Below are 21,241 nucleotides of genomic sequence, written 5' to 3'. Positions count from 1 at the left end.
AATAAATGCCAAGTTGGCTGCTCCTTCCAGGGAGCCCTGAGCTCTGTCACCGTGATGCACACTGGGGCCCAGGTGCCAGCTGACACTGTGAATGGATAAAGGGAACAAGGGGAACCGTCAGGGATCATTCCCCATGGCTTCTAAAGAAAGTGCATCTTCTTCTGCAAGTCCTGGCCCTGAAGTCTGTGCATCCCCACACACGGGCTGGACTTCTGAAGCCACGCTCTTCTGCAGCTCACAGGATATAGAGGGAAGAGCTCAGGGTCTGAAGTCAAGACCTGGGGGGAGGCATCCTTGGTTCCCAGCCTTGGAACCTCGGGGTGGAAGTTGTTAGGATTAGAAGACTGTTTAGGTGCAGATGCCTCGGAAGGAGCAAGCAGGTTCAAGTTCCTTCTAACCTTTTAAAAATTAGGGCACAGTTCCTCAATTTCTGTTGTGTGTGTGTGTGTGCGCGTGTGGCCATGCCACAGAGGATCTTAGTTTCCTGACTAGGGATTGAACTTGTGCGACCTGCAGTGGAAGTGTGGAGTCCCAATCACTGGACCATCAGGTAATCCCTTCTTCAATTTCTCCTGCTTCTCCAACAGGCAGGGAACAAACCAAATTGGAGAAACCGGGACAGAAAAATGACCAGGGAGCCATTGGCAATTACATTCTTATTTGTGGTTTCTGTTTTTTTTGTTTTGTTTTGCTTTTTAATTTTTTTTTTCTAGGAAAAAAAAAACAAAACACAACCAGGGGAGTTTATATGACAACTATCAGTGTCAGGAGGGCAGGGGAAAAGAGAAAGAAAGGCTAGAGGCTTGGGGAGCTAATAAAAACTGGATTCTGAACCACATGGAACGGCTCACAGGGTCCTGGGTGTGGGTCCTCGTGAGATGACTGGTCACTTTGGCATGCGTGTTCGGTGCCCGGTCTCCTGGTCTGTCAGCTCAGACCCCCAGGGTCAAGAGAGCTGTCCATGCCCTGGAAATCTTCCAAGACAAACTCGCACAAGTTACAGCAAGACGAGACTGATTTGCGCTCCATGACTGTGCTCAGGTATCACACGTTCTTGCCTGAGAGAAGAGTCCGGAAGAGTGTGAGTCACCACGGGACGCTTTGGCATCACACTGAGCCCCGGGCGGCCGCTCACACAGACGCAGGCACGGCTTTCACCAGCCCCACGGACATCTGTCCAGACACCCTTGGGCAGCCTGCCCACGGAAGGACAGGGGACATGGCAGTCCCTTCAAGTCACAGGTCGACGATGGTGTCCATTCTCCAGTCTTACTCTGTCCATGGCCTGCGAAGGACACGAAGATCTGTCTGCTTTTCTGCTCAACCCTGGACAGATTCCCAAGAAGCATGGCCATTTGGATCTGCACCGAAGCTCTCAGATTTCTCCCACTTGATGCCCCAGGTCTCAGGGCAGAAAACTCAGCTGATCCAGGGCCACATGTGGCAAACAGGACAGCCAGTGATGGCCGGGCAAGAAAGAGCTGGTAGCGCACTGTGAGACCAGAGTACATTCAAGAAGGGGAGAGGGGTGTGCAGCAAGCCGCCGCCCCGAGTCACAGTCCAGGGGGCCCGTCGAGCCTGGAGGACATAGGCGGTCTGCCCGTCTTGACCAGGCAGCTCCGACGCCTCACGCGGCGGGGGTCCCCTGGGCGTGGTTCCTATGTGGAGGGCGGCGGGCTTCCTGCCCTGCTGCCCCTGCTTCTACACGGAGGCCAGGTTATGTCTCAGCGCTGCAGTCCTGAGGAGCACCACGCTGGCCAGCCAGCCAGGCCACAGTCCTCAGCCCGCCGCCGGGCAATGATGCAGCTCTGGGTCCCATAGGGAGGCCCCAGGAGCCACGGTCACTGGGATGGAGGAGGGGGGTATGCAGGAGGGCTGCATTCTGCCGGGAGAGATTCGGGGAGCAACGGCCAGGGACTGGAAGGGACAGGGCCCCAAACGCTGCAGGGCCAAAAGGGATGGGATCAATAGACAATGTTCTTGTCACTAGTTTAAAAAGAGAGTATTGGTGGTGTTGCTTGGCTGTTTTTCCCTTTTAAAAACCACTCACATTTTAAGAGGTGATGGGGCTGGGGAGATGCGGCCCTCTTCACAATGGTCCTTTCTGGGCCTCAGGAGACCCACTTTCCCCACCGGGCCTCGGGCTACCAGCCAGGGATGGGGCAGGGCGGGTACTTGCTCTGCTTCCTGGAGGCCACCCCTTCTTCCCGCAAAAACAGGACCCACGTGACGGGCAGTCCAAAGACTAAAGTGCAGAGAAATCCACAGGGCAGGTGGCCCTGTGCTGGGTTTTCCCAGAAGGGGCGGGAGAGGGGCTCGGTCCAGAGTTACCGCTGGGGGGACACATGGGGACAGCTATGAGGCGAGCCTGCGGGGCATGGTCCCCTTTCCCTTGGGTTCCAAGGATGCTTCTCCCATCAGGGACTGTCCACTGTCAACAGCACCCCAGGGAAAATCTCAGCCTCAGAGATCAGGCCCACAAAGGGGGAAACGTGTATGACCGTCCCTGGTTGGTAATGACTAGTGACCGTGGAGGGAGAGGCAGGTTCAAGAGGGAAAAGAGTGTGTTATCTAAAATCAGTGAACCCCAGGTTTTGAGGGCGGGGATCCAGGAGCAGCCCTAAAGGTAGAGTGTCCCCTGGGGAAGGTTGGTGGCGGTGGTCAGGATCCTGCCAGTGAGACCCGCTGGGGAGAGGAGCACCTCTGGGTGGGGCGGCGCTGTAGAGCGGGGAGGGCGCCCAGGACCGAAGCCCACGGGGCACTAGGGTGTGTAGGCTGGGGGCGGCTGGAACTGGTTGATGACTTCGTACTCTGCCGGGTAGGGCTCGTTCTCCTCCATCTCCGAGAGCAGCTCCAGCGCTTGCTCCTCCTCCTCCGTGGGGTAGTGGCGCAGGAGGTTGGCCGCTGTGGCCAGGATGGAGGCCCCACCAGCGCCAGCCACCAGGTAGAAGCTAACAGCAAAGGTGACGTACACCTGGGACCCGTGGTACTTCTTATGTTGCTGCTGCTGGGCCAGGATGAGTTCGGAAGCCCAGTAAGAGAAGCCGATGACTGTGGCACACTGCAGGACTGGGGGGACAGAGGGAGAAGGGGTTAGCAGGCACCCCGCAGCCTGGATACTTGAGGCACCAGCTGCAGCCTTTCTACCCAAACCCCATTCTCAGAGAACCTGCCTGGCCCCACACCCTGTGACGGGGAGCTTTTGTGGCCAGGGCTGGGGACAGAGGCCTGACCCTGCCCAGGCCGGTGAGTTTCTGTCTTAAGAATTTGGAATTGGGCTACTAGGCCTACTGGAGGTCATTGGATGCCTGAGAGGAATAGGTATCTGGAGTCAGTACTAACCGAAGTGAAATAAACACAGCAGCCCCATCATGAGGGAAGAGAAGCCTGGTCTACAGGAATGGGGAGGAGAGGGAGTCTGAGACCATGCACTCGAGGGAGACACAGTGTTTCCTCTCTGGCTCCTTCTGGGCCCCATGAGCCCAACTGAGCTTCAGATCCCACTCTTAGAAATTCTAACAACATTTGCTCCCTCCAGCTCGGCCGAGTGGGTCTGCCCCACCGCCCCAGTGCTCTGTGAAAGGCCAGAGCTGGAACAAGCAGCGGGAACTGTGTCTGCGCGTGGAAAGCCCTTGGCCCCCGCCTGCAACTCCAGACAGGATGCCCCAGCCCCGTGGCAGTCACTCACGCACTGGGAGCGGCCCGGGCTTACCCGTGAGGATGTGGGCGAAGGCATAGCGACGGGTGATCTTTAGGGCAGGATGCTTGGGCCCGAAGACATCCAGAAGGAACGCAGAGAGGCTGCACAGGATGCCCAGGAAGCAGAAGGCAGCAATGACCCGCAGGAGCAGGACTGTCTGGGGATTCATGCAGAAGTCTGCAGGGGAAGAACCAAATCCTCAGGGCTCCCAGGAACACCCTGGGGCAGGATGTCCCCACCTCGGAATTCTCCCCACACCGCAGTCCAGGGGAGCTAGGAGAGGACTAAAGGGTCTTGGCTCCTGCTCCCAGGGGGTCTGCAGAGAAGGGGGAGGAGCCTCTATGAGCAGACAGGACCCCTGGGTCACTGCTCCCATGAGCCTTGAGTCCTTCCTCCCTTCCCATCAGGACTAGTCCAAGTGCAGCACTCCACTTCAGTGTACAGTGGACCCTTGAACAATACGAGGGTCCACTTACAGGTGGATTGTTTTTCAAGAGTACTATATGATCAGAGTTGGTTAAATCTGAGATGTGGAATCACAGATCCAGAGGCCAACTATAAATTACACAAATCAAACATGATTTTCAACTGCTGGGAGAGTCAGCATCCCATTGTTGTTCAAAGAGTTAACTGTATTTGCCACGCTCTTCTAATCATCTTGAAAGACCCTGAGAATTAATGTGACATATTAACCCATTCTGCTAAAGCGTGCTTCCAGGTGGCAGGAAAAGCCCCTTGACTTCTAAGCTGAGACAGCCAGAGGAACAAGGGCCAGAGTCCCATTTGAGTCCATTCTCTACCAGTCACTCATTTGTCCCCTTTTTCATTTAAAAAGACACTGAAGGGACTTCCCTGTCAGTCTAGCAGTTAAGGCTCTGTGCTTTCACTGCAGGGGGCATGGGTTTGATCCCTAGTTAGGGAACTAAAATCCCACATGCCAAACAGTGCGGCCAAAATAAGTAAATAAATAAAAAAGAAGCTGAAGCAGTTTAGAGAACCATATAATTACAAGAGAGAACTAAATACATGAGGAGAGCTGGTAGACTGGACCTCCTTATTTATTTTTGCTCATCCCCAAATCCTACTAAAACAAAACAAAACAAAAAAATTTTTAAGACCTAGACCTGCACAAAGAGAGGAAGGGCCAAACAGAATTCTGAAAACTGGGACGTAAAGGGCCTCAGAGCTAGAACGGACTTGACACAAGAGATAAGCTGAAGTATAAGCCAGAAATGGGAAAAGCTAAGAAGCAATCAGATTTATACCACAAAAGCGTGGAAGGTTCAGAAGCTGACAGCACCAAATACCTTCTGAAACGAGGGCAAAGCCTTTGGGGGCTGCTCGCTCTAGCAAAAACGAGGGAAGGGACCAAGAAAAAGGAAGATGCTAAAACAGGAGGCCCAACATTCAAAGAGTAAGGCGTCCCCAGGGTCCTGGTGAGACCCCAGGCTGACAACTGCACACTGGACACAGTGAGCAACCTGCATGTCCTTCTGGGGCTTTAATATCGTTCTTGCTTTCTTTTAAAAAAATTTTTTTATTCCATCTAGACTGCACTGTCAGTTCCCTTTGATATCTACACAACCTGCCATAGTTCTAGAAACACAGACAGGATAAAGGCTGATCCAAAAAGAAACTATTTTAAGCTTTGATAAAAAGTAGAAAATGGGCCTTAACTTCCCCTATTCAGCCACCAGCAAGTTCTTCTTTTATTTAGATCACCAAAATGGATTTGGAAAATTGTGAAAAGGGCTGACGAGATTTACACTGTCCACTCCTTCCCTGAGTTTGGATCTCAGGCTGAGAGGCCGCGGGATGGTGGTTATCCCTCCCAGGCGCACAGAGAAACAGCAGGGTGCTGGCTGAGCGCATGTGCCCAAGCTGCAGAGGTTCCGAGCTCTTGGTTTGGAGCAGGGCCTGGGGGTCTGAATCGCCACAAGCAGCGCAGGTGGCTTGAGCCTTACACTCCAGGAAACACTGGACCCAGAGGAAGGTGAACTGACGAGGAAGAGTCCAAAAGCTGGGGAGGGCACCTGAGCTCAATCAAGCTGACTCAAATCACCAGACGTTGACTAGCCTCATGGGGTCACCTGGACTGAGGCCTGGCCTCCCACACAGAAAAACCAGACCAGATACCCAGAGGCCCTGGGCCTTTGTGACAGCACACACTTCTGCCTTGGGTGCAAAATTCACCAGGCAGATGTTGCCTGAGCCCACATGACTCATATGCCTTGATCTGGCTTCAGGTCACCTGCCAAGCTGCCCTCAGAGCTATCTGTCATTCTCCTGTCAGCTGACCATCTGTTTGGAGCCCACTCATCCAACCTGGGTGATCGCCTGCTGCCAGGAGGCCTGCCTGTGCCTAAATTCTGCCAGCAACGAGGTCCAGGCTTCATTTAATCTGGCCCTGCAGGCCTGAAGGAGTCTAGAAGCCCACAGGGCCTCTCTAAAACAAAAGTTCCCAGAGATGGGCTGTTTCCTGGCTGCACTGTAAATGCTGCTAAAAGCTCTCTGTGACAGTTCTTCTGGGGGTCCACGTGGCACACGGCAGGGACCTGCCAAGACGCAAGTTTTCTTCTAGTGCCTCCAAGAATAATTTGTGAGCAGCAGGGTGGAAAGGTTTGCATCACAGTCTGCTCTGCAGCAGGCTGGGTTCAGATTCCTCCCACATTACTCAACATGGCCAGGCCCTCTGAGCGATGCTTTAATTGTGCTACTCAGTTTTAATTTAAAGGCTGATCCAGTTTTAAATGAAAAATGGAACACCCAGGGCTTCAGAGATCCCTTCTTAGGTGGCATGGTGACTACAGGATGTTCATTGTATTAGCATCCTTTACAACGTACATCCACTGGACACACATCCAGGGGTCTTATGTTTCAGAATATCCTTATTTCAGCCACAAGGAAGACTTCCACAGATGTTCAGCTGCCCCTCCCAAGAGATAAACATCTTTTTTTTAATTTTAATTTTATTTTGGCCACACCACATGGCATGCGAGATCTTAGTTCCCCAACCAGGGATTGAATCTGAGCCTCCTCCAGTGGAAGTGCAGTGTCTTAACCCCTGGACCCCCAGGGAAGCTCTGAGACAACCTTGTTGGCAGTTTCTTGTGTTTCTCTCCAGGTATGCCTGCCTGTGCACACAGGTGGGGCAAATGTTATCTTAGTTAAGCCTCACTCCACTCCAGGGGATTCATCATATGGTTCAGATGAGGAATCAGAGGCTCCAGGAGGTTAAGTGACTTCCTGCAGGTCACACACAGCACAGAGCTGGGCTCCGAACCAGTGTCAGGCTCCCTGGCACCGTGATGCTCACCATCACTGAGCACCAGAGTCAGCCGTTTCATATTTCCCCGATGGAGCTAATCGATCAGATCCTGAAGAGCTGGATCTGAGGGAGAAGTCAAAAGGGACCGTGGATGCTGGCAGAGCCGTCAGCATCAGTGGCTGCTGAGCTCACTACGGAAACAGCTGGAAGCATGGATTCTCTTCTAGGCCAAAAGGTTTGGGTCGTTGAATGATGAATGGAGGTCCTCCAGGGAATCATTGAGCCGAACCTGCTGGGTGTGATCTAAGCTTCAGCAACCGTCAGAGCCTGGCTCTTATCTTTTTTAATTAAAAAAATACATATACAGTGTGACTTTATTTGTTTATTTTTGGTTGCTCTGGGTCTTCCTTGCCGGGTGCGGGCTTTTCTCTGCTTGCAGTGAGCAGGGGCGACTCTAGTTGTGGTGCATGGGCTTTTTTCATTGCAGTGGCTTCTAGGGTTGCAGAGCACGGGCCTAAGGCCTTGGGCTTCAGCAGTTGCAGCTCCTGGGCTCTAGAGCACAGGCTCAGTAGTTGTGGCGCATGGCAGATGGGATCTTCCCGGATCAGGGATCGAACCCGTGTCTCCTGCATTGGCAGGTGGATTCTTTACCACTGGGCCATCAGAGAAGGCCAGAGTCTTGACTCTTAAAAGCAGAAGGCAGGGGACTTCCTTGGCGGCCCAGTGGCTAAGACTTCGAGCTCCCAACACAGGGGGCCTGGGTTCAATTCCTGGTCAGGGAACTAGATCCCACATGCCGTGATTTAAAGATTCGCCTGCTGCAACTAAGACCTGGTGCTGCCAAATAAAGAAATATTAGGAAAAAAAAAAAGCAGAAGGCATGTGAACTGGCCCCCAGTCTCAGTCCCACCACAGGTTATGCATCACCTCGGGCAAGCTGTCCTTGACATCTGCCCGCTCACCTGTCAGTGGAAGCAATGACACCTGCCCCATCTGCACAACGGCCCTTGGGGGCAGCCAGACCCCAAAGTGCCAGGAAGGAGTAGCCTCACTCCCTCTGTGCTGGGTGGCCCCAACAGTGTCTTCCTTGGCATGCCTTTCCTCCCAACACCAAGAACTGCCCTGTCCATGCACATCAGCCAGTGGGGGCTAGAGCATCAGCACCCCGGGGGAGATGACGTGGTCCAGAGAAGGGGCTTGGCACCCACAGTTCAAACAGGTTTTGTTTCCACCTGACTGCCTTATGCCTTTCTCCACTCCAAAGCTCTGAGCAAACCTTCTGGGTCAGGGGAGGGGGAGCCAAATGGGAACTTCCCTTGGAGTGATGCTGACAGATATCCCAGAACCCTGCCCCACGTCCCCGGTGGGCCCTCATCAGAGGGTCTGAGAGCACACAGCAGAGACAGGCAGCGCTACCCAGCCCTGCTTAGAACCCTGCTCAGGCTCTCCTGGGGTCGGGATCTCAATGTCCCTTTCTCTCCTCCCCTGCCAGACATCGGTGTGGCAGGGAGGGCAATGAATATCTGCTCTGTTGAGAGGGCTGCCTAAGAGAAGCCCATCCTCAAATGCTATGTGTGTGTCATTTTATTTGTGAAGAGAAATGGCATGCGGAGCAGAACTCTGAATTAAAATTCCACCAGCGCCGCATCCACCACGCTCTGGTCAGACCGCACGCACCCTGTGCTCCAGTTGCGCGGTAGCCTGTTTACTTTGGTAACCACTGCTTGCCTGTCCCCTCCAGTCACCGGGGAGACGGTGGCTGCTGTGTAACAGGATCCCACAGACCTGACTTTGCCCAAGGTCATTGGTGAGTCACTGGGCTGGATTTGTTTGGAAGGCCCCCGCTCTTCCTGTCTACCTGCCCATGGCTCTCATCCCCTCCTGGCCCAGAGAGGCAGCAGGCAGGAAGCTTCTAGTGGCTTCTTGCCAGTTCCCTTCTGTTCCTTCTCCTGTTGCCCCCTCACTGGAGTCCTTGAGTCAGTCCTTCCAGCATTCATTCACCCACTTTATACAGCTGCACCCCTCTCTTGACTTTTTAGCTTCCAGACAAGGCTTCTGACACAAGACTCCAAGAGGGCCCTCCAGTGCCCGGCTGGGTCGTCCCACAAATCCCAAGGGTCCTGGCCCAGCTGCCTCCAAGGACATGCTCCTACAGGATCCAGAAATGCCAGGTGCATTGGTCACTACCCCTCAGACATGCCAGCCCTTCCCAGAAGGCCCTTGACCTTCCCATGACTTGCTGTCAATTGTGATTCCCCCGACTTCACATCCTAAACTCCCTCATTCTCCAGAGATGCTTCCTGAGCCTATGGTCCCCGCTGCCCCCTTGCTGGGCGCACTTGAGGGGCAGAGAGGGCTTGAGGCTCAGAAGGAACGGTTATCTGGGCTCCCCTGCTGGGGGCCACCAGAGGTCTGGACACATCTCTGGCCCCCTGGCCCAGGCTGAAGAGCTGTGTGCGAAGCGGGCAGCCCGGGGGAGTAATGGAATTCCCGACAGGATCGTTTGAGCCATGGCATTTGTAAAAGCCTTCAGGCCTCTGGGAATGAGAGAGGATGATGGGCTTTGACTCAGCCCAGCAACGAGAGGGCAAGAGAAATAAAAAACAGTTTTGCCTTGGCTTGTGAGAAAAACTCAACCAGAATGGGGAAGTAAGAGGTCCAGGACAGCTCTGATGGAGGAAGAAGTCTAGTGTGCCCTAAGGCTCAGTGGTAAGGGTGTAAGACAGCAGCCTGGGCCTAAGGCCTGCGAGTGTTTGTGTGTGTATGATGGGGGTGATGACAGTTACCTACCAAATAAAGACGTTGTTTAGGGGACACTACAGCCAGGCACGAAGGGTGCTTAGTGCAATGCCCGCTACTCAGGCAGGGGGCCAAGACACGGGAAGGCATCATGCCAAAGCCTGGTGACCCGCTCCACTCCCCATCACCTGCAGAGAGCTGGCAGGGTCTGCTCTCCCTCTGGAAGCACCTACAAGCACCAGGCCTGTACCCCACAGCTCTGCCCTCTCCTGAGATGGGGAAGAGCCAGGCCTCCACACTAGGATATCTGCTAGACCCAGAGGCTCGGCACAACCCTACACAGCAGCAAATGCCTGAAGGCCCAGCGGGCACCCAAAAGCCAACTGGTACAGAGAAGAAGGGGGCTTCCCTGGTGGACCAGAAGGTAAAGAATCCACCTGCAATGCAGGAGACCCGGGTTCGATCCCTGGGTTGGGACGATCTCCTGGAGAAGGAAATGGCAACCCACTCCAGTATTCTTGCCCAGAGAGTCCCATGGACAGAGAAGCCTGGCGGGTTACAGTCCATGGGGTCACAAAGAGTCGGACATGAGTAAGCAACTAAGCACGCACAAAGAAGAGAAGCAATCAGGGACCTTCAGATTCTTTACCACCTTCTGTGATAGCTCATGAGGTAGCACTGTCAACGCCTTTATTAAAGGACACCAAGCGTTCCCAGCTTGCAATGGCCAAGGAGACCAAGGAAAACCAAGCTGAAACCATTCATGGGTTAAGATCCCTAAACACATGAACAGGCAGGCATCATGTAAAGGTGAAGGCGACCTGCTTTATAAAAGACAAAATCCAGCTTGGATAATTTCTCAGAAAAGGTAGATATGTGTGTGAACAAAGGAGAACAGAACCAAGAATTTATTTTTGATGTGCCTTTGACAGGATGTATGCCAGGGTGAGATAAACCATTGTGAGGTCGTTCCTTATGACAGCTGAAGTAAAGCAAACATAAACGAGACAGCATCACTTTATACTGGTGTCAAAAGTGAGGTGCACTCAACTCTGCTGTTCCCAGCTGTGTGCCCCTGCACGGATCATTTCACTTCTCTGAGACACAGTTTCCTGGACCTTTGGAATGAAGACATGGATCAGATGGGCCCCTCCCTCCATAGCAGGAATTTTACAAGCCTTCCTAGGAACAATCTGAAATAGAGAGGCATCGTGAATTCCCTTTCAGGTTGGGGGCTTTCCAGGAAGCTAGTGGTTAAGAATCCGCCTGCCAATGGAGAAGATGCAGGAGATTCGGGTTCTATCCCTGGGTTGGGAAGATTCTCTAGAGAAGGAAATGGCAACCCACTCCAGTATTCTTGCCTGGAGAATCCCCATGAACAGAGAAGCCTGGCAGGCTACAGTCCATGGGGTTGTAAAGAGTAGGACACAACGGAGCATGCACATACACTCCCGGTTTTGATATGACACCAAGCACTTGAAATATCGACCACCAAGGGGCTCAACTGCCAAGGTCTGGACGAAGCAGTGGAAAGTGGCAGCTGTGCCTCAAAGAAGGCAAGTTCTGGGGAACATGCTAACAGAAAAGTCACCCTGACTCAACTCAAGCTTGATGGGCTTTTGGCCACAGAGAAAGCTACATAGCACGTGGTCTCCATCCTGTGGGTAAGTGTTAGCGTTAGTGACTATGCTGTGTCTGACTCTCTGTAACCCCAGAAGCCTGTGAGGCTCCTCTGTCCATGGGATTTCCCAGGCAGGAATACTGGAGTGGGCTGCCATTTCCTTCTCCAGGGGATCTTCCCGACCCAGGAATCAAACCTGGGTCTCCTGCATTGCAGGTGGATTCTTTACCATCTGAGCCACCAGCGAGGCCCATAGGTATTAGTGAGCCAACACAGTGAAAGCAATCATCACGGTGATATCTGGAAACAAACCAGAAGCCCCCATCCTGTTCTCTACAAAATCGTCTGAAAGCTTTGAAAACTCAAAGAGAAATGCAAACCAGCAAGAGAACACTCAGAGAAGGACAACATGAGGCCACAAGGACAGGGCTTTTCAGCCTCGACCTGCACAAGTAGTATATGATCCCAGGCACTCAAAGAGAACTTGACCTTTTCACCAAACCCCAGGCAGTTTGAATCCTTAGACAATGCTGAAGATACTTAACAGGAAGGGGAATCTGAGACATGGGGCAACACACATCTGGAATGAATTACAGCCAGGAGTGGCACATGGAGAAAACCTTCAGGAATGGTTCAAAAGGCCTTGGGGGTAATGAACTCTGCTGTTAATAAGGGCTGTTTGCAATCCACCGACCATTTTCCCTGTAAAATCCAGGCAGTGCAATACTGCCCCCACACCACATAGCCTGTACCTTCATTGCCAGAGACGAAGGCTGGGAAGGATGGGCTACAGGCCCCCTCTGCATCCAGTAAAGATGATGGTCTGGTTCCTCTTTCTTCTGCTTCCCTGGCCGGGAAGCACCATACTGAATAAAGCAACCTTACCTCATTCCGTCACACTTGTGAGGGTTCTAGGAGCCAAATTCCTATTGTTTTACTGAGGGTGGCAATGGAGCTGACTTTTGGTTATTGAAAATACCATAGACTCCCTTTTTCTCTTAACAATCCAAAGACTGCAGAACTCACAAACATCTTTTAAAATCTAGCCATATTTTAAAGTTCCTTTTTCTCAAGCTGACCCCCCCCACCCCGGCCCCCAAAAAAGTCTTCCTGTATCTCCGACCCCTTAGAAGGAGACAGGTAATTGTGATGCCTAGCACCCTTATCTTTTCTCTGATATACAGCGCCCTTCCCCCAGCAGAAGCCAAAAATAGCAGTCCAGATTACCATGGCGTTGAGGAGTGGGTGCTTGGCTGAATAACATCAGAATTAATGAGGGGCCGGACCCCAAACAGAGCCACCTGGTGGGTAAGAACATCAGGCAGCAATGGGCTGTTTCCTTCAACCAGGTGCCTACCCCAGGCTATCTCAGCTCCAGTCCGCACCCTGCAGAGGAGGCCCGGGCGCCCAGAAAGAAGAGGGCTGGCGCGCAGCGCCCTCACCTTTCAGCAGGTCCGGGTGCACGTAGCCTAGGACGTCGGAGACCCCCAGCTCTTGGCGGGAACAGGTGCCACCGTGGATGTGCAGCCAGGCAGGCTCGGCGAGCGCGGTGCAGAGCGCGGTGATGGACAGGGCACCCGGCAGGGCCGAGGCCAGACTACGCTCCGGCTGCTTGGGCAGAGCGCTGCCTCCCGGGCTTCTCCGCCGGCGCCCGCCGGGCAGCCCTGCGCCTCCGGGGGCGTACATGTCAGGGGCCGCCCGCCGTCGCTCTGCGATCGCTGCTGGTCGCCGCCGACCTCCGCGGGGCGCACAGAGCCTGCCTGTCCGGGGGGAGGAGAGCAACGTACGGGGTTCGTAGCAGGTGAGGCTGGAGGAAGGCGGTCAGGGCCGACCCAAGGGGGTGGGGGTGGGACCGAGGGCCGAGCAGAGACAGGAGAGCAGCAGAGCTTCGGGGGGCGGGGACGGGGTCCCCGGAGTGGAGATGCGGAGGTGAGGGACGATGACCCGGAGAGGGCTGGGGGCCCGCTGGACCTTGGCAGAATACAGTAGGGAGAGGGGCTGGGGCAGAGGTATCCGTTGCTGGTGGAAGAAAGAGCCGGACTCGGGGTCCTGGCCAGAGGGTGTCCAGGGGCGGAGGGCCAAGCTGGGCCGCAGGGATCAGGGACCCAGGATCTGGGAACTGCGCTCTGCGGGGCGATCTATGCCCAGATAGGACCCACCCCTCAGCGACTCCTGATCCTCACCAGTCAGCAGGCTTCAGTGTCGGGATGGCGTCGCTCCGTCCCGGTCACGAGCTCCTCAGTTACCCCGACCCGGGCGATTTCAGGGCCCAAACCCGCAACGCCCGGACAGACCCCGGCCCGATCCACTTCCGGCTTCCTCCACCTCTGACCCCGCCTCCTCCGGCTCCCCGCCCCGTTCTCGGCGCGCGACACAGGCCGGGCGCGCCGCCGGCTCCCTGCGCAAGGCCTGACGGGACTGGTAGTTCCAGGCCGTGCCGCGATGCTTTTCGTTGGAGGTGGGACCGGGGTTGGGGGAGTGGGGTGGGGAAAGGACGACTACAGCTCCCAGAAGGCAGCGCGGCCGAAGCTGCGGGCGCTTCATTTCCAGAGTAGACCCTGGATTCGGGCGCAAGGGGGTTTCCTCTGTGGGAACCGCAGTTGGCGCGGCTAGCTCTGCTCATTTTTGTCTCCTCCTGCGCCGGGCAGCCATGAAGGACTCGCTGGTGCTGCTTAGCCGTATCCTGGCGCACCCGGACTCCCGCTGCTGGTTCCTGGCCTGGAACCCCGCGGGAACCTTGCTGGCCTCGTGCGGCGGCGACCGCAGCGTCCGCATCTGGGGCAGGGAGGGTAAGCCCCGATCCGGCTGCACGACCCCTGCCGCCAAGCGGTCTCCTTGCGCTTGCTGTGGGTGCCAGTCTCGGGGAGTACTCAGCCTGCGGGGCAGGCAGACCCTGGACGAGGGTCGCGGGCCGAGGGAGAGGATGGAGGGGTTACCTTCGAGTTGAACCTTAGCCACTTTGAGAACGGGTTTTCCGGTGAAGGAATCAGCAGCCACCAGAAGCTAAAATGTCAATAGAGAGAATGAAACTGTTAGGGAAATTGTGATAGTTGCTGAGGTAGGAAAATGAGAAGAGAAGGAAGAAAGTAGGCTTCAAAGTAATTCTCAGCAGTTGAAGAAATTTAGATTTTATCCCAAGGGCATTTATCAGGTGGCGACTGCCAATGCAAGAGAGGCCAGTTGGATCCCTGGGTCAGGAAGATACCCTGGAGGCCGGAATGGCTACCCACTCCAGTAGTCTTGCCTGCAAAATTCCATGGACAGAGGAGCCTGGCAGGCTATATGGTCCATGGGGTCGCAAAGAGTCAGAGGTGACTGAAGTGACTTAGGGCGGGCACATACACACACACACACACACACACGTAGGTGATTCCTCAGATTTGTTTCAGAAGGATGCCTCCAGCTTTCTGTAACTTTAACTGGAGTCAATTAAAGCCTGTTGTTAATACACTCACTGAGCTTCGACCCCCAGCTTGGCTCTCAAGCTGGACCCGATTACCCAATGGCATGGCTAGTGCTTCCGCACCTTCTTGTGCACCCAGCTCCAGAGCCTGGCCTGTCCTCTGCTTTTAGGTGACAGCTGGAACTGCAAATCTGTCCTTTGTGAAGGCCACCAGCGCACCGTGAGGAAGGTGGCTTGGTCTCCGTGTGGAAATTACCTGGCCTCAGCCAGCTTTGATGCCACCACTTGCATTTGGAAGAAGAACGAGGATGACTTTGAGGCAAGTACATGGGACCAGGATTGTTGCCTGTTTGATCCCCAGGGCTGGTTTAGGAACTTTTTTTTTTCTCTAGTATTTTATTTTTGGCTGAGCTGAGTCTCTGCTGCTTTGCGTGGGCTTTCTCCAGTTGTGGAAGTGGGGGCTACTCTTTGTTGCGGTGCATGGACTTCTCCGTGTGGTGGCTTCTCTTGTTTTGGAGTAGGGGCTGTAGAGCTCTTGGGCTTCACTAGTTGTGGTAGACGGACTTAGTTGCTCCAGGGCATGTGGAGTCTTCCGGGGGACCAGTGTTGGAACCTGTGTGCGTTGCGTTGGCCGGCTGATTCTCAGCCGCTGGCCCACCAGGGAGGCTCCTGGTCTAGGAACCTGAGCTGGCCCGGGTTAGGGGGACTGCGCTTGCGAGGACCACGGGGGTCTCAGCTGTCACTGAGTCTTGTCCCCCTTCACTGTGCAGTGTGTCACCACTCTGGAGGGCCATGAAAACGAGGTCAAGTCAGTGGCCTGGGCTCCATCTGGCAACCTCCTTGCCACCTGCAGCCGAGACAAGAGTGTGTGGGTCTGGGAAGGTGAGTCCAGATCCCTCCAGGTACACTTGAGAGCCTGCCACCGAATCTCCCCCCCACCCCCCACCCTTGTGTCCCTGACAGTCAGCTTGTGTGCCCCTTCTCATCTCTCCCACAGTTGATGAAGAGGACGAGTATGAATGTGTCAGCGTCCTCAACTCCCACACACAGGATGTCAAGCATGTGGTTTGGCACCCGAGCCAGGAGGTAAGAGCCAGGTATCTTGGTGGGAAGGAATTGTGATGTGGAGGCTTGTACCCAGCTGCCTTCTGCTCTTCAGCCTCAACCTGGCTTTCCCAGGAATCTCTGTCTGTGACTAGAAGACATCAGTGAGTGCCTTTATAAAAGCACATCCCTGGGACTGTCCTGTCCTGGGAGGGAGAAGTCTTGGAGCCGCAGACACTCCCAGGCCCTACACACACATACTGTGTTGTCCTTGGCCTCCCTACAGCTGCTGGCTTCCGCCAGCTACGACGACACAGTGAAGCTCTACCGAGAGGAAGAGGATGACTGGGTGTGCTGCGCCACCCTCGAAGGCCACGAGTCCACCGTGTGGAGCTTGGCCTTTGACCCCAGTGGCCAGCGCCTGGCGTCTTGCAGTGATGACCGCACCGTGCGCGTCTGGCGCCAGTATCTCCCAGGCAATGAGCAAGGTGAGGGCCCACCTGGGAGCTGAAGACCCATCTCTGCTGAGGGGCTGAGACACATGGATGAGTCACAGAAAACTGGGCCCTTCATAGATGTGCCATGGGAGGGCTCCAGGGAGGGTGCTGGAAGAGTCCTGGGAGGCTCTGGGGAAGGGGGGCCATTTCATCCAGACGGAAGGGAATGTGTAGCATTTTAACATAGGAAGAGACTGCTGTGATTTCCGGTGGTTAAGACTCCATGCTTCCAATGCAGGGGGGCAGGGGGCACTGGTTTGATCCCTGGTCAGGGAACTAAGCTCCCACATGTTGCCAGACATAGCCACAAAAGAAAAAAAGGAAATTCTAGATGCAAAGAGGACCACATGAGCAAAGGCTTTGAAAGTAAAGACGGCCTAGATTTACACCAGGAACAGGGATCTGCGTGGGGTAGATGGAGCATAGGGCATAAGGAGTTTGGAGAGAAATAAGGTAGGTTGGGCTGGGTAGCTGATGTTTAGTCACTAAGTCGTGTCCGACTCTTTGCAACCCCATAAACTGTAGCATGCGAGACTTCCCTGTCCTTCACCATCTCCCAGAGCTTGCTGAAACTCACGTCCATTGAGTTGGTGATGCCATCCAACCGTCTCATCCTCTGTTGCTCACTTCTCCTTCTGCCCTCAGTCTTTCCCAGCATCAGGGTCTTTTCCAGCGAGTCAGTTCTTCACATCAGGTGGCCAAAGTATTGGAGCTTCACCTTCAGCATCAGTCTTTCCAGTGAGCATTCAGGGTTGATTTCCTTTAGGATGGACTGATTAGATCTCCTTGCTGTCCAAAGGACTCTCAAGAGTCTTATCCAAAAAAGCAGGATAATTTGTCAGACATAGTCAGTAGCAAAAGGGATTTTGAGGAGCAGGACATCTCCTTCTCAGAATCCTGCTGGGAAAATGCCAGTCCGGCTGCGGTGTCTAAGGCAGATCAGGGCAGATGGGGACAGAGGAGTAAGCATGAGGCCTCAGATGATGTGGATGGGGGAGGGCAAGCTAGGGTCTCCTGCGGTGGGGCAGGTTCTCCCCTGAAGTGCCCAGGGCATGGATACGCCCAAGGCTTAAGAGAAATCTGTCACACAGGGGTGGCATGCAGCGGCTCCGAGGCCAGCTGGAAGTGTGTCTGCACCTTGTCAGGCTTCCACTCCAGGACCATTTATGATGTCGCTTGGTAAGAGCTCCACTCCGCCCCTCCACCCTGCCCAACCATTCTAGAGATCCTCGAGAAGTCAGGGCGCTCTTTCACCTTTGGGAATACGTGGGGATATAGAGCAGCCACCCTTGTGTCCTCAGATCAGGCTAGACTGTCTCCATGCTGGTTTAGCACTGGCTGGCCCCGGGTTCTCAGGAGCAGGGGACAGACTTAGACCCAGGCTGAGGGTAGCTCCATACCATCCACAGCATCAAACCACCCAGAGATATGTATTCTTGAAACTGTGGCATCATGGCTGGGGTTTTATGGTTTGGTAACACAGCTTCTACCCTTAGGGAGTCTAGGAAAGCCATACCATTCACATAGAGTTGGTCAGAGGGCAGTTCTGGCCCTGAGAATCTGTCCTCAGGAAATAACCCTAAATAACTGAAAAACTTGATGGGCATCTAAGTTTTATTTATATTAGCATACATTTGGAAATAGCAAAAATGGACTCAAGTAAAAGTATGGTAAAATTAAGTGACCTGTTGTATCAGTTTAAAAAAAACAGGAACACTTCATGTCAGGGCAACTGCTTGTGCCAAGTGAGAAAAGTACAATTGAGAGTTATATGTAGTTTTTTAGGTTAATTATATTGAAAGAAACCTAGATGGCAGCACTTGAAGCTTGGGGTGATGTTTGCAGCTACATGTTTGTTAGAGAGGCTCCAGGATAAGAGACTTGTAGCTGAGTCCTCAAGTTTGGAACTAGAACCAGCTCCTCGCACTTGACTTGCAAGTTTGGGAGGGAGGAGCCGCTTGCACGCTCACCGACACGCCTGTTCCCCCCCACCCCCCAGGTGTCAGCTGACAGGGGCCCTGGCTACTGCCTGTGGGGATGATGCCATCCGAGTATTTGAGGAGGATCCCGGCTCAGACCCGCAGCAGCCCACCTTCTCCCTGACAGCCCACGTGCCTCAGGCCCACTCCCAGGATGTCAACTGTGTGGCCTGGAACCCCAAGGAGCGGGGGCTTCTGGCCTCCTGCAGTGACGATGGAGAGTTGGCCTTCTGGAAGTATCAGCCGTCTGAAGGCATCTGAGCCACTTTGGCTTTGGACAGAATCGTGCTTCCCCAGAAAATGTCCTCAGACTTCCCCAGCCCCCGAGAGGACCAGGAGGAGCATTCTTGACCTTCCTTTATTTGGCCCTCCTGCAGTCAGACTTGGGGAGAGGTGCAGGGCCACAGGACCACTCACCCTTCCCCCTCCTTAGACACGGAGCCCCTGGTAAAGAGCTGCAGAACATCTGTGCATTGTACTTAAGCCAGATTTTGCTTTAGGGCAGTGTTCAGTTTGAGAGCAGAGGTTAAGTATACTATTTATAATCATCATATTTTTATGTAGGAGGGATGTAGCTCAGCCCTTTCTGAGACTATAAGCTTTATACAAATAATCCGAGTCTCAAGTCCTATTTTATGTTATAGGGGCATTCACAAATTTAAAAGAATTTCTTGGTGAGTCCTTCTTTGAAGTAGGTCCTGTCTTCCCATTTTCTGGGTAAATCCTTGCATTTAAGACAGGCAGTCAGTACTGAAATTAATTCCTTAATGTAGGTTTGTTAGAATAAGAGACCCCTTTGCTTTTTCTTAGAAACGCTTACAACCTCCTGTGCCAGGTGCTGTGATGACAGTGGGGAGTGCTGAGAAGTACGTGGGGAGAATGTGAACCCTAGCAGGGAGTTACTGTTGGCCACAGGTCATACATTCTTAGTGGGGGTGGAAACTGGGTATTGGGTGAGGGGCAAAAAAATCCTAAAGGGACAACATGTGCCCTCTAAAGGACCACAGTACATAAATATACTGTGGTCTCTCTTAGATTTCCACAGTGGAGGTGAGTGGTGAAAAGAAGCCCCTGGCAAAGAGGTGGAGAAACACTGGCAAAGGCAGGCAGCGCTGGGTCTCAGGTTGTCCTCGGACAGGCACAGCCAAGGGGGGTTTGACTTGAAGACCATCCTCAAGGCCATGGCCTTCAGTTCAGTTCTGTACCGCAGAAATCATAACCTTATATTTTGAAGACAGCTGAGGCAGTACCTAGAGCCGTGGTTCTCAAGATGTGCCTGCCAGTCATTGGAAATCCCTAGAGTGCTTCAGGGCCGGTAGAGGTCAGCACCTCCAAAACAAGGGAGTGGCACCAGATACTGCAGTCGGGTCTCCATGCTTTGCCCTCAGTGGAAATACTGCCTGCCAACTGCACTGAGAAATATCCTCAATAGAACCAATACAAATAAGTTGTATTAGAGCTCCACCCTTGGGCATACCACGTTCTGTCGGAAGCAGGCATGCAGCAGTCCTGCTGCACCCGGAGGCGAGGCTGTCCTGAGGGAAAGCAGTTGTGCATGCATGCTCCATCAGCTGTGCCCGTGGCATAACCATTTCTACTTGGAAGAAGTAGCAAACCATAGTGTTTAGACTTGGCTATTTGGGAGACATTTTCTGGGAAATAAATGGAATGAGCCTGTCACTTCAAGGGAAACTGATCCTGTTGCCGATGATAAAACAAGCTTTCCAGCAAAAATTCAAATTTGTGAAAACTCGTATTGACATCATGAGCTTGACATCATCTCAATGCTTAGGCTTTTCTGAGGGGATTGGTGGTGATAAATCACACATGTGATTTATGATGAAGTGTATTAACATTTGAAAGATTTGCATAATTTAGTGAATGACCGTTTTCCAAATAACTAAGGCATGTTACAAAGACACTCATGGGCAAGACTCATTAAAAGTATAAGTGAGACAAGTGGGTTTTAATGCAAGAGTGTTGCTCTTGATAAGTATTCTCATTGATAAGGTTTCATATCCACATTGCCTTTAAGAAACTACCACCTGTGTAGTGACATAGTATAGCCTCTGTTACCTGAGATGCCTATTTAGAAACTTCTAACTTCCTATCTGTGTGAAGTCAGCTTTACATCAGCTCACACAACAGGTTTTGGAAACAGCTGTGAGAATCCAACTGTCTTATTAAGCTGGACATGAAAGAGATTTACAAAAATGTAAAATGCTGTTCTTCTCCCTGAATTTGTTTTGGAAGTTGTTCTTCATAAAATGTTAACATAATTTACTGTTATTTTAAAATGCATTTACTCTAGTAAATAAGCATTAGTGGCTATAACCCAAATAATGAAAGCTGTTTGTGGAGTTCTTAATTTTTTTGTAGCGTAGAGGAGTCCTAAGACTAAAAAATTGCCAACCTAGGGAAATTACCCATCAGAATCATCTTCCAGTTTTATGCACATTTATTCCTAAAAAGGGGCTTCTCAGGTGGCTCAGTGGTAAAGAATACACCTGCCAATGCAGTAAATGTGGGTTTGATCCCTGGGTTGGGGGAGGAAATGGCTACCCACTCCAGTGTTCTTGCCTGGAGAATTTCATGGGCAGAGGAGCCTGAAGAGCTACAGTCCATGGGATCGCAAGGAGTCAGACACAGCTTAACACACGCACAACAATATTCCCAAAAAACAACAGAAGGTGAGAATCTGAGAAGAAAATTTATAGATGTGAATCTTACAACTGCTTTAAGTACCCAGCTGGTGTGGCCTCCTTATGGGAGGGGACACTGCAGATCTCGAGAAAGCGCTAGCCTGCTGGTTTCCACCAAAGTTCAGTGCTCGCTCTGCGGCAACGCCGACACAGAGGGCCCCCAGGCACAGTCCCGACCGAGGACAGGGCACCAACACTGCCCTCTGCTGGCTCAGCGGGTGCAGCCCGACTGAAGAACAGCCTCGGCCGCTAGAGCTAGCGCTCACTGTACGCAAGCTCACGGCTGAA

The 21,241-nt window shown here is 53.1% G+C and overlaps 2 protein-coding genes across 2 annotated transcripts; one reads left to right on the top strand and one right to left on the bottom strand.

Moving 5' to 3' along the window:
- Positions 1-648: 648 nt before the first annotated feature.
- On the bottom strand, positions 649-13,668 carry TMEM127 (transmembrane protein 127). Its single transcript, XM_043918719.1, has 4 exons — positions 13,512-13,668; positions 12,771-13,088; positions 3,713-3,877; positions 649-3,069 (listed from the first exon to the last, which is right to left on the bottom strand). The coding sequence occupies exons 2-4, from the start codon at positions 13,012-13,014 to the stop codon at positions 2,762-2,764; spliced, it is 717 nt and encodes a 238-aa protein (XP_043774654.1). The 5' UTR covers positions 13,015-13,088; positions 13,512-13,668; the 3' UTR covers positions 649-2,761.
- Positions 13,669-13,811: 143 nt separating this feature from the next.
- Positions 13,812-20,611, top strand: CIAO1 (cytosolic iron-sulfur assembly component 1). Its single transcript, XM_043918718.1, has 7 exons — positions 13,812-14,117; positions 14,902-15,050; positions 15,502-15,613; positions 15,729-15,817; positions 16,062-16,263; positions 17,364-17,451; positions 18,272-20,611. The coding sequence occupies exons 1-7, from the start codon at positions 13,979-13,981 to the stop codon at positions 18,510-18,512; spliced, it is 1,020 nt and encodes a 339-aa protein (XP_043774653.1). The 5' UTR covers positions 13,812-13,978; the 3' UTR covers positions 18,513-20,611.
- The last annotated feature ends 630 nt before the right edge of the window (positions 20,612-21,241 follow it).

Source organism: Cervus elaphus, chromosome 11 (assembly GCF_910594005.1).
Source record: "Cervus elaphus chromosome 11, mCerEla1.1, whole genome shotgun sequence".
NCBI classification, from domain to species: domain Eukaryota; kingdom Metazoa; phylum Chordata; class Mammalia; order Artiodactyla; family Cervidae; genus Cervus; species Cervus elaphus.
The sequence above is the reverse complement of the archived record's forward strand: the minus strand, read 5'-3'. Positions and strand labels throughout refer to the sequence as shown.

Coding starts and splice junctions, on each gene's coding strand:
- TMEM127 (XM_043918719.1), bottom strand. CDS start 13,014: ATGTACGCCCCCGGAGGCGCAGGGCTGCCCGGCGGGCGCCGGCGGAGA. Junction 3,878..12,770: donor GCACCCGGACCTGCTGAAAG/GTGAGGGCGCTG, acceptor CTTCCCCTGCAG/ACTTCTGCATGAATCCCCAG. Junction 3,070..3,712: donor CTTCGCCCACATCCTCACGG/GTAAGCCCGGGC, acceptor CTGTCCCCCCAG/TCCTGCAGTGTGCCACAGTC.
- CIAO1 (XM_043918718.1), top strand. CDS start 13,979: ATGAAGGACTCGCTGGTGCTGCTTAGCCGTATCCTGGCGCACCCGGAC. Junction 15,818..16,061: donor TTTGGCACCCGAGCCAGGAG/GTAAGAGCCAGG, acceptor GCCTCCCTACAG/CTGCTGGCTTCCGCCAGCTA. Junction 17,452..18,271: donor ACCATTTATGATGTCGCTTG/GTAAGAGCTCCA, acceptor CCCACCCCCCAG/GTGTCAGCTGACAGGGGCCC.